The sequence below is a fragment of the Engystomops pustulosus genome, chromosome 5 (genome assembly GCF_040894005.1).
Source record: "Engystomops pustulosus chromosome 5, aEngPut4.maternal, whole genome shotgun sequence".
NCBI lineage: Eukaryota > Metazoa > Chordata > Amphibia > Anura > Leptodactylidae > Engystomops > Engystomops pustulosus.
The window spans coordinates 42,040,205-42,052,348 of record NC_092415.1 but is presented as its reverse complement, the minus strand read 5'-3'; the positions used below and the strand labels follow the sequence as shown (position 1 = coordinate 42,052,348).

General features: G+C 40.6%; 1 protein-coding gene across 2 annotated transcripts in view; it reads right to left on the bottom strand.

Moving 5' to 3' along the window:
- Nucleotides 1–12,144, bottom strand: part of PREX2 (phosphatidylinositol-3,4,5-trisphosphate dependent Rac exchange factor 2) — a 202,097-nt gene that overhangs the window by 52,233 nt on the left and 137,720 nt on the right. The window contains exons 26-28 of one of the 2 annotated variants that reach the window (XM_072151744.1): nucleotides 3,584–3,757; nucleotides 1,535–1,653; nucleotides 564–646 (exon numbers count right to left, since the gene is read on the bottom strand). In XM_072151744.1, the coding sequence (XP_072007845.1) occupies nucleotides 564–646; nucleotides 1,535–1,653; nucleotides 3,584–3,757 (376 nt within the window). The remainder of the gene's footprint in view (nucleotides 1–563; nucleotides 647–1,534; nucleotides 1,654–3,583; nucleotides 3,758–12,144) is intronic. The other variant, XM_072151745.1, reaches the window with a different exon arrangement.

Here is a 12,144-nt window from a genome sequence, read left to right as displayed (position 1 = left end):
GACCATGTATTGGCAGGGGTGTTGCATACCCCCGGGGCAGTTGAAAGAGCAGCCCACGGCTCGGCTCTATGGACCAGATAGGGAAACAGGACAACCAAAGCTGGCCAGCAGCATATGGCCTCCTGAGGGTCCATGTACATCACAGGAGGTAGGGGTGTAGGTGGTACTTCCTACACTTCCAGCCTTAGATTAAAAGTTTGTTTTGCACAATTATTCATACCCATAAAGATATGAATAAACTGCTATCCAGAGCTTCTTCCTACTGACAGATCTACTTTAACCCCTTTAAAGCTTGTTACTAGGTTCTGAAAGTTCTGTTTAGGATTGGGTACTGAACCAGAGCGCTCAACCCCACTGGCAACAACCATGATTGGTGCTGGCACCAATAAATGAAGTTACCCATTGAGTGTCAGTGGCATGTGTGCACCATCATCTTCAGGAGTATCATCACTCCATCATTGGGATGTGACAATCCTAGAATAAATGAATGGCGGCCAGGATAGGGGACTGACCCGCAAGTTTCACTTCAGTCATCACTAATTGTTAGTGATCTTGTTACTCACCTGACTGAAAAGATGTTCTAGGCAGCTGTGTAATTTGTCCTGTTTTTCATGTGAAATCCTTACATTTAAAGGCATCTCATCTCCTATAGCGGAAAGTTTTATATAGAAAATTGACAGCAGCAGAGCAAACAGAAAACTTACATTATTATTTATTTTAAAGAGATGTCTCATAACATTTATATATACCTAATCGGGTTGTCCACTTTCAGGAAAAAAATGATATTGTTTGTTTAAAGGAAAGTTTTAAAAGCTTTTTTTTTATGGAAAATTTTCCAATATACTTTCTGTATCAACTCAGAGATCTAGACAACAGAATTGATACAGAAAATATATTGAAACATTGTATAACTTTTCATTACACAAACAATATAATTGCAAACCCAGCACACTGACATACTGGTGTGGGCCCCCTCTGGCAGGATCCCTTAGGGGCTCCAGGCACCATTAACACCTATGGAGCCTGGAGCTGCTTAGGCTCATTTGCATATTTTTGAAAGCTTTTTTTTTTTAAACAGGGAATAAGGAGATCCTGCCAGAGGGGCCACACACCAGTATGTCAGTGTGTGGGTTTACAATCCTTCATCCTGGTGGTAGATGCCCTTTAATTGCTGAAAGTGTACAACCCCTTTAATAAGGCAAATGGATGTCAGAGACCCTTGGACCCATGCTTTGGCTGAACTATAATACCCACGTATTACATAGTTGGCTCTAACTAGCATGTAATACTACATTCCCTTGGAGAGGCTTGAAGGGAAGACTGAATGATAACAGATGATGCCAGAAGAGCCAAACTGGGATCTATGAGCTGATCAAAGGAGGAGGCTTTTGCAGCACCCATTCTTATAGGTGGTTCTTATGAAAAAGCCCCTTTAAATAGAAGTATGCTAGATAATGATTGACAACAAATTCTTCTTTCTATCAACAGAGGAAAAAGATAACAATATGTTCAGATAACTAAAAAGTGCGGTTACCAGAATCCATGTCATCGCTGTGAAGGTAAGAACTACATTGGCTGCTGCAGACGCTCGTGAAGGATGCAATGGAGTTTCTGTTGCTGTTACAGTCGCTATAAAAAGAATTAAGAACACATCTAAAATGATGTCTACTAAATTCAGGAATATGGAAATCAGCATTGCAAAGCTAAAAACTCTAAGCATAGGATAGGTTTTTCTAAATGATGATAAATGGTACGTGATGCTGTTGCAGATATTACTGTGTCCCTCTCTCTATTTATCCATAATTTAGATATCACTGCTTCCCTGTTTCTTCTGGTAAATTGTTTAGTTACACATAGTACTGCCTCCATGTCACTACAGAGATAGCACTGCCTTTATGTTTTATAATATAAATAATAGAGGTACAGATAGTACTGCCTCCATGTCACACCCTGTAAGTGATGTAGTTACAGATAGTACTGCCTCTATGTCACTCCCTGTAAGTGATGTAGACACAGATAGTACTGCCTCCATGTCACACCCTGTAAGTGATGTAGACACAGATATTACTGCCTCCATGTCACTCCCTGTAAGTGATGTAGACACAGATAGTACTGCCTCCATGTCACACCCTGTAAGTGATGTAGACACCGATAGTACTGCCTCCATATCACTCCCTGTAAGTGATGTAGACACAGATAGTACTGCCTTCATGTCACACCCTGTAAGTGATGTAGATACAGATAGTACTGCCTCCATGTCACACCCTGTAAGTGATGTAGTTACAGATAGTACTGCCTCCATATTGCTACAAAAATAGCACTGCCTCTATATTTTATAATATAAATAATAGAGGTGCAGATAGTTTTGTACATATGTTTCTACTAGTAAATTCTTCCATCTCTCTCTAAATGCGGTGGGCATGGCAGACATAGCCGGCCACCCAGATCTACTACAGCATGGTAGCAGCCTTGAGCTAGCTGCAAAACTGGCATCCAGCTCACGGCTGTCATAGACTTGCATTGCATGTGGGAACAGTGCGGTCGTCAGCAAACTTGGCCCCATGGAGAGCTGCACTCACTTTCTTCTTCTCTAGCCAGCTGACGGCTCACAGTACATGTCTGCTGCTGCAGATGTGTGCATGGGGCCTCGGGAAACCACCAGTTCAGATGTGTTCTACAGATCTAAACTGGATGAGCATGCTCCCGTATTTACTAAGAGGCCGAAGCCTCTGGGTGGATATAGGTGCAGGAGTGCAGCAGGGAGAACTTTGAGACTGCTGTTGAAAATGCCAGTCTTAATGAATTCTCCCTTGAAGGAACTAGAACCCCATGTGTATAATACTGCAACTCCAAGTGTATTGACAGAAAACTAAGCAATACATAGGAAATAATTGAAAAACTATTGAAAAAAAAATCTGCTATTATTAGTTGTCTGGTTAAGGAGCATGTGTATTCTCTATGGAATAAAAATGGAATCTCTCTTACAACTCGGCACTAATGTATAAATAAATTGACAACTGGGTTTTAACAAATTCGAGATATGCCTCTAAATAGTCTGATTGTGACCATGCTGATTGGTCAGGCCTCTTCACAGTAATGTGTGAGGGACCGATATTCAACCGCACAATTTGTGGCCGGACACTGGTGTCCACAGAGGCATATAGTGTATATATAACATACGTGTGTCACCGTAGCGTCCACAGGAAAGAGGTAGAGCATGCTGTATATTTTCCTGTATGTACGGCCGGGCACCGTGTCCCGCTCTGGAGAGGGGGGGATCAGAACTAACCCCTCTTCTCTTCAACGCCCAGCTGTATGCTTGCCCGTGTCGTAGCATTATTGTGAAAGAGGTTGAAGACTATTTGAGGAGAGATCTCTACTAACTACTAACTCCAAGTTGTCTAGTAATTCCCTTAATGTAGGAATAACAGAGGAATGGCGCAAAACACAGCTATGATAAAATAACTTCCATAACGAGAGGATACAAATATTTACTGAAAAAGCAACAGGTCATCTTTAACTATGTTCAGCCGTCTTCCCTTTCACAGAACTATATTTGGTGGATATCAGTAGTGGAAGTTACCTGTATGAGTCTCTGTTACTGATGGTATCGTGTCCCGAGTCCTCCTGCTCCTCTCCGGCGACATTGAAGCAGACTCTCTTCCCATTCTTTTCTCCCTTCTCATCACTCTCCAGTGGTATTACATTTTCTGTTTTCCGCTCACATTTAGGAGAACAAGTTATTGAAGACAATAGTCTGAGATGGAGAAGAAAATATATTTTCTTGTTAGAAAAAATTGCTGCTCTGTCTGTCTGTCTTATTTCTCTGTACCTCTCCACATCTCTCTATATAAGTTATTCTATGTTGCTTACTATCTACAGTGCTTTGAAAAAAGTATTTTCTTCTATTCTTTCATATTTGTTACACCCCAAGACTTTTGGGTTACCGCAGTCTTTGTGAGTAAGTGTCCCTGGTTTATCATGCAGAATTTTCATGATTGGGTTATACAGCAGGATTGTGATATATAACACACAATTAAGGTTTTGTAAAGTCCCAAATTAAAATCCACTAAAATGCTGTAAAAGGGCTTCAATAATCCTACAATCCCATATAAATGGTGAGCCCTCACCGGCAGTGTTCTGCTTCCCAGGAGCGGTTTTGGGCAAAGTGGGGCCCTGGGCAAAACTAAAAGTGGAGCCCCAAAATAAATCTTAGTCCTGCACAATAATAACACTTTGTAGTTACAAGCAGTATTAGGGTAAGGCAATCTGTAATATGGGATTGTAGGAGAATTTTATAGGAGATAGGTAGATTGATGATAGAAGACAAATATGAAAGATGATAGATTTATAGATAGATGATAGATTTATGATAAAATATACATATTATGATGATAGATGGATATGAGAGATAGATAAATACAGTAGAAGAGAGATAGAAGATCAATTGATTGATAGATGGATAGATTTCTCTAAAATTTATCAAAAATTTCTCTAAAGTTAGAGACTCTTTGCAAGTCACAAATGTTTAATTCCTGTTGCTATTGAGGGGCAGAAGCATTTTGAAGCTTTCAATTAATTTGCAGAAATCTGTAATTTAGTGAGTATATGTGAGAAGTTACACTATTTCTGGCCATTATGTGATTTCTAATCTTCGTTTTACAGCAGCTCTGATCTCTATGATCTCTATGTCTGTAGTTCTGTTGTGCACTTTCAGCTGGGAGGAGACTTTGCTCCTATTTTCTCTCCAAATATATATATATATATATTGCTATGTATACATGTTTCAGGAAAACAGCAGCACTCCAGTATGTAGTCAAAGCAGGGTGATCTTTATTTCAAAGGTGCACCTTTGAAATAAAGATCACCCTGCTTTGACTACATACTGGAGTGCTGCTGTTTTCCTGAAACTACTATTGGATCCCTTGCCACGGACTACACAGATCCTGCACCCAAAACTATACAGGTTGTGCTGCCTTGTTTCTCTTTGGCTATGTATACATGGTTATTCAAGAAGACTGCCATAGCTACAATGACGTTCTTTGTGGCTCCAGGTTCCGTAGGTCTTAATTGAGCCTGGAGCCCCTCAGGCTAATTTGCATAATTTTTAAAGGCTTTTTTTGTAAAAACAAGGGCATAAGAAGATAAAAGAAGAGACGTTCCTGCAGGATGTAGCACACACCAGCATTTAAGTGTGCTTGCTTTACAATACTTCATCCTGGTGGTAGATGTCCTTTAAGGAATAGGCTTACCCACCCTTCTGTGGCTTGTGTTCTGTGTGTATAAATCACAGCTGATGCTTCCTTTAGTGATAAAATATTGCAAATAATTATTTATTGTTTAATATTTCTTGAAAGGAAATGAAATAACAAATCACATTGATAAAAATTTAAATTTTAGTGACACATTTCCTGACACAGGATAAAGTGATGTAATAATATAACACGGCCATGTATGGAGATGTGGTGTACACTGTCCAGGACACTAAATATTAATAGGTTGTGCCATTAAGGGAGAGAAGGAATATGTAAAACTTGAAAAAAAAAAGGTAACACCAGTGTCAGGGCCAGCGGTCTGAAATCCATCATTATGGAACTTATGACAGTTCAGCTCCGGGGAACCTCTGCAGAAGACCCCAAGAGATTCAGTGGCAAGTGAATGGGTCTGAAATTGGTTCCCGTGTGTCCTGGCAGACGACAACATAATGGCCTCATTTCAAGACTTTGGAGAAAGAAAACCGTATATAGACAAGAATCGCATAAAGTTTACTTATGGAACATGTCATTATATTTTTTTCCCTTGACACAAACTACAAGTACAGAGCAGAGTGAAGCTTTAATGACTTTAGGTGCCTTTAACCATATGTATAAAAAGTGCTTGTGCTTTCCAGTCCTTGAAACTGTGAACAACATGTGCTAAATCAACACTTCACACCCTGACTGCTGTGAACCTCAATTTTCCTGTTTTCCCTGTGCAGATCCTTTAACTCGATCCTATGGGGCTTTCCATTTCCTTAAAACAATTTGCTCCAATATAATTGCCAGATGGGTAAAACCTGGAAGCAGACGCCTAATGCATTCAGCAGGCACAATTCCTACACTGAGGTTATCAGAGTTAATAATTTAATAGACTGTACAGTTATAACAAACATGGGATTTTTCATAGTGAATATAACATGCATTCCAGATCAGTAATGATAAATCCTATAACACAGATGTTTGTACAAGATGGGATTTGTAAAGTATATAAATAATGATGTATTTATTTTTTCCATTATCATCACTTATTTTAGAAATGCAACATGTATACAATGTATAAAATTACATAGTAATTATATTAAATGAGATACAAAACTATACACTGTATGAGGAGTATATTAAGATGCGGCAGAAATTAAAGTGGCATCTTAGTCCTAAGCCCCTTCATGCTACCTCAATACCCCTAAAATAGTCATATATATGGTCCTGATAAAAATAATTGATCCCCCAAGTGATGTTTACAGAATATAGATAATTTTCAACCCTTTTCTTTACAATTTTACTTTAGCTCCTATCACTCAGTGATGGTCATTGTAAATTTCCAGAGTGTGGGCGGGGACTCTCTATGTAGACACTTCATGATCTCTCTGTGTTATGAGATGCTGTGTGCTGACAATGTGCTTAGATTATCAGGGTACAGGGTTTATCTACACTTTTATTTAGCTTCTGAACATTCTACTAATAACTGACACGATAATAATAACTACTTCTAATAACTGAAAAGAGAGATGAGAGATGATATCCATGAGATGGATATAAAACCCAATGACACATTCAGATCTGCTATAACACACACAGAGTCCGCTTTGCTATATGCCTCCCTCGTGGATAAAGACCTTAGCTTGCCTTTAGTTTGTAAAGTACCACATATACTCAAGTATAAGCCAACCTGAGTATAAGTTGAGCTAAAACTGGGCAACATATTGACTTGAATATAGCCCGAGGGTGGGAAATGCATTGGTATATAGTCAGCCCACTCCCTGTAGTATATAGCCAACCAGTCTCCAGTAGTATATTGTCAGCCCCCGCTACTATATAGCCAGCCAGCCCCCTGTAGTATACAGCCAGCCCCATGTAGTATATAGCCAGCCCCCTGTAGTATACAGCCAGCCAGCCCCATGTAGTATACAGCCAGCCCCCAGTAGTATACAGCCAGCCAGCCCCATGTAGTACACAGCCACCCAGCCCCATGTAGTATTCAGCCTTCCAGCAATTGTAGTTTACAGCCTGCCAGCCCCCAGTAGTATACAGCCTGCCAGCCCCCAGTAGTATACAGCCTGCCAGCCCCCAGTAGTATACTGCCAGCCCCCAGTAGTATACAGCCTGCCAGCCCCCAGTAGTATACAGCCAGCCCGCAGTTGCCTAGCACTTAAAAAATAAAAATAAAACTTGCATACTCAACCTCTGGCAATCCTCGGCACGGCTCCTGGCGGCTCCTCTTCTTTCTTCTTTGATCTGCTGGCCGATGCACACCATGACGTCATCAGTCGTGACACCTCCGCATCATAGTGTGCGCTGGCCGGCAGATTGCATGGATGCATCCCTGCCGCCTAATACAGCATATAGAAGATCGAAGAGGAGCTGTGCCAAGGATCGGGAGCCGCACCGAGGATCGGGGTGCTGGGGGTGAGTATGTAAGTTTATTTTTTTTTATTGAAGTATAAAATTCAGGTGAGGTTTTTCAGCACATTTTTTGTGCTGAAAACCTCGGCTTATACATGAGTATATATGGTAAGTCTCTGCACACTGCTGCTCACTGGCAGGAAGTGCCTGCATCTGAGCTGGTTTTGTGATGCAGGGGGGAGGTGCAGGAGGCAGAGATCACTGCAGTGTGCAGAGAAGAGAAGCTATTCATGAGAAAAATCCAACTGTATTCAGAAGATTTACGGTCAGACCCAGGGGCAACCAAAATTGTGTACACCAGGACTTATGGAGAGATGTAGAAATTCTATCTGTGAAATGCTGTATTTTTGTTAATAACAGTGAATTAGAGAATGTTATTATGTCATATGCGACATCTTCGTAAAGTCTCCACACCCCTACAAGGCATACTTAATTGGCAAGGTCTCCATAAGGGGACTTACTTCCCGACCCTAGTCTCAGCCTAACCATTTCCCTACACGGTACATACTTTATAGATGCAACCACATCAAAACAATGCTGTCTACAGTTGGGGATCTGTTTCTTCTGAAATAGATATGCTTGTTTGGTTTTTATTTGGCATCATGGCATTAGGCTTCCTAAAAGTCATGATTGATGTCACCTTTCAAGGTAACAAAAGAGGCGTGGTTTTCCTTATTCCATCCTGGAAAATTTAATTGCCTATTTTCCCATAATCCCAAAGAGATTCTGGGAATCCGTCAATGGCTATAAGTCTCCACAAACCTACAAGGTGGCCTTAATTGGCAAAGTCTCTGTAGGGAGAGTTCTTACTTCTTGAACCCATGTTCAGTACATTGCAGACTAGATACTTCTATAAAATCGTTTAGATACTAGCTTTACAAAAATGTTGTAATTACATACTTAACATTAGATCTTGTGACTTCTTAACTGTTGTAGTGGGAATGACGCAAAATAAACTGTATTGTTGTCCACTACAATCTAAAGCTAGGTTCACACCATGTTTTATGTATACACTGAGTATATATGCCAGGAAAGGAAAGCTCCAGCATACACACAGTGTATACATTATCGTATAGTGGTAGATAGGTTATGTACTGTGCAAAAAGCCACCCGCTGATTAATGCTAAGAAGTGCCCTTTGAAGTCTACAGAGTAGAAGCAGCACTAGGGAAGCACCCCAACCATCAGCAGCTGCCAATTCTCACTGCCCATGTATAAGCAACGTATGGCAATATGTCAGAAGGACAAGTCAGGAATCCTCCCAATGTCTCCATACAGCATATGGACAAATCGAGATGTCAACATATTCTAATCCATACAGACATGTTCAAAACAAATACTGCAATCTTGCAGCTGCATTTTTCTCCACAGTCTTCCTTTCTGAACTATATTGTAACATAGAAATACTTTTTGCTTTTAAAAAGAACCTGTCAGGAAAATTAACCCCCAAAACTAAATATATTTTCATAAACATTGCCCCTATCCATTCAATGTTCCTTTACATGCCTGTAAACACAAGTTAGTAGGTACTAAAGCTGTATGCAAATGACCTGAGAGAGATCCAATGAGTCATTATCATATAGCTGTCCAGCTTAATCATGAGAGGGAGGCACTGCCACACCCACCAGTGCTTGACTGACAGCTTGTATAATGATGCTGGTGCTGGCGGACACACCCCCAGCAGCCTGTGTGTATTCAACTGCTCAAGGATGCAGCCATGTGCATAGCAGTACATGCCAGGTACTTGTGTAGCTGATGTCTGTGTCTCTCACATGTGTATAGGAGAAGAGCATGTCAGGTACTTGTGTAGCTGATGTCAGTGTCTCACACATGTGTATAGCAGAACATGTCAGGTACTTGTGTAGCTGATGTCTGTGTCTCTCACACGTGAATAGGAGAAGAGCATGTCAGGTACTTGTGTAGCTGATGTCTGTGTTTTTCACATGTGTATAGCAGAACATGTCAGGTACGTGTGCAACTGATGTCTGTGTCTCACACATGTGTATAGCTGGACATGTCAGGTACTTTTGTAGCTGATGTCTGTGTTTCTCACATGTGTATAGCAGAACATGTCAGGTACTTGTGCAACTGATGTCTGTGTCTCACACATGTGTATAGCTGGACATGTCAGGTACTTGTGTAGCTGATGTCTGTGTCTCACACATGTGTATAGCAGAACATGTCAGGTACTTGTGTAGCTGATGTCTGTGTCTCACACATGTGTATAGCTGGACATGTCAGGTACTTTTGTAGCTGATGTCTGTGTCTCTGACATGTGTATAGGAGAAGAGCATGTCAGATACTTGTGTAGCTGATGTCTGTGTCTCACACATGTGTATAGCAGAACAGGTCAGGTACTTGTGTAGCTGATGTCTGTGTCTCTCACATGTGTATAGGAGAAGAGCATGTCAGGTACTTGTGTAGCTGATGTCTGTGTCTCACACATGTGTATAGCAGAACAGGTCAGGTACTTGTGTAGCTGATGTCTGTGTCTCTCACATGTGTATAGGAGAAGAGCATGTCAGGTACTTGTGTAGCTGATGTCTGTGTCTCACACATGCGTATAGGAGAAGAGCATGTCAGGTACTTGTGTAGCTGATGTCTGTGTCTCACACATGTGTATAGCTGGACATGTCAGGTACTTTTGTAGCTGATGTCTGTGTCTCACACGTGTGTATAGCAGAACGGATCAGGTACTTGTGTAGCTGATGTCTGTGTCTCACACATGTGTATAGCAGAACGGGTCAGGTACTTGTGTAGCTGATGTCTGTGTCTCTCACATGTGCATAGCAGAACATGTCAGGTACTTGTGAAGCTGATGCCTATGCCTCTCACATGTGCATAGCAGAACATGTCAGGTACTTGTGAAGCTGATGTCTATGCCTCTCACATGTGTATAGCAGAACATGTAGGGTACTTGTGCAGCTGATGTATGTGTCTCTCACTTGTCTATAGCAGAACATGTCAGGTACTTGTGTAGCTGATGTCTATGTCTCACACATGTGTATAGCAGAACATGCCAGGTACTTGTGTAGCAGATGTCTGTGCCTCTCACATGTCTATAGCAGAACATGTCAGGTACTAGTGTAGCTGATGTATGTGTCACTCACATGTGTATAGCAGAACATGTCAGGTACTTGTGTAGCTTATGGCTTTGTCATTCACATGTGTATAGGAGAAAAGAGCATGTCAGGTACTTGCATAGCTGATGTCTGTGTCTCTCACATGTGTATAGCAGAACATGTCAGATACTTGTGTAGATGATGTCTGTGTCTCTCACATGTGTATAGCAGAACAAGTCAGGTACTTGTGTAGCTTATGGCTTTGTCACTCACATGTGTATAGGAGAACAGAGCATGTCAGGTACTTGTGTAGCTGATGTCTGTGTCTCTCACATTTCTACAACAGAACATGTCAGATACTTGTGTACTGATGTATGTGTCTTTCACTTTGTATAGCAGAACATGTCAGATAATTGTGAAGCTGATGGCTATGCCTCTTACATGTGTATAACAGAACATGTCAGGTACTTGTGTAGCTGATGTCTGTATCTCACATGTGTATAGCAGGACATGTCAGTTACTTGTGTAGCTGATGTCTGTGTCTCACACATGTGTATAGCAGAACATGTCAGTTACTTGTGTAACTGATGTCTGTGTCTCACACATGTGTATAGCAGAATATGTCAGGTACTTGTGTTGCTGATGTCTATGTCTCTCACATGTGTATAGGAGAACATGTCAGGTATTAGTGTACTTAACCTGCCAAATATGTCATCACTTTCATAGTAATTAATACGTATTTGCATAATGCATACTGATAAAAACAATTTAGTTTGGAATTTTGGAATAATCTCTTCATAGTGGCACTTTGATTTCTGGCAGGCTCTGAGATTACACACACAGATATATACATTTACATGTATATACACTCACACACATACCTACATACATACATACACATATACATACATACCTACAAACACAAACATACATATATACATATATATATATATATATATATATATATATATATATATCTGGAAACTTGGAGCTTTCTCACGTCACCATATTTGTCAAGTTACAACAATGCAGAATAGTGTTAGCAGATATCAAGCAGACGTGTAACAATGACCTGTTTGAAGCTGATACTAGAAGCTGAGAAATGTGCTTTGAAGATAAGAGTAAGATCATTCATTAGGAGCAGCTTCTGCAACACTATAACATGTTCTGCTGTTGCAGTTGTGTCCCTTTCTCTTATCTCTAAATATAAATCAATTGAGGACAGGGGAATAATAATGTATTTTGTTGACATGGCATCTGCTTGAGAAATATCCGGCTTTTAACTACATGTAGATTGTTACACTGCTATGAAAATAGGAAGGTCCTAGACACATGGAAGGTGCATTACTATGAGTAGATATGATTTGGGTGCCCCAATGTATGCATTAAAAATAATCAATGAATATCTGTGACTAAGCAGCT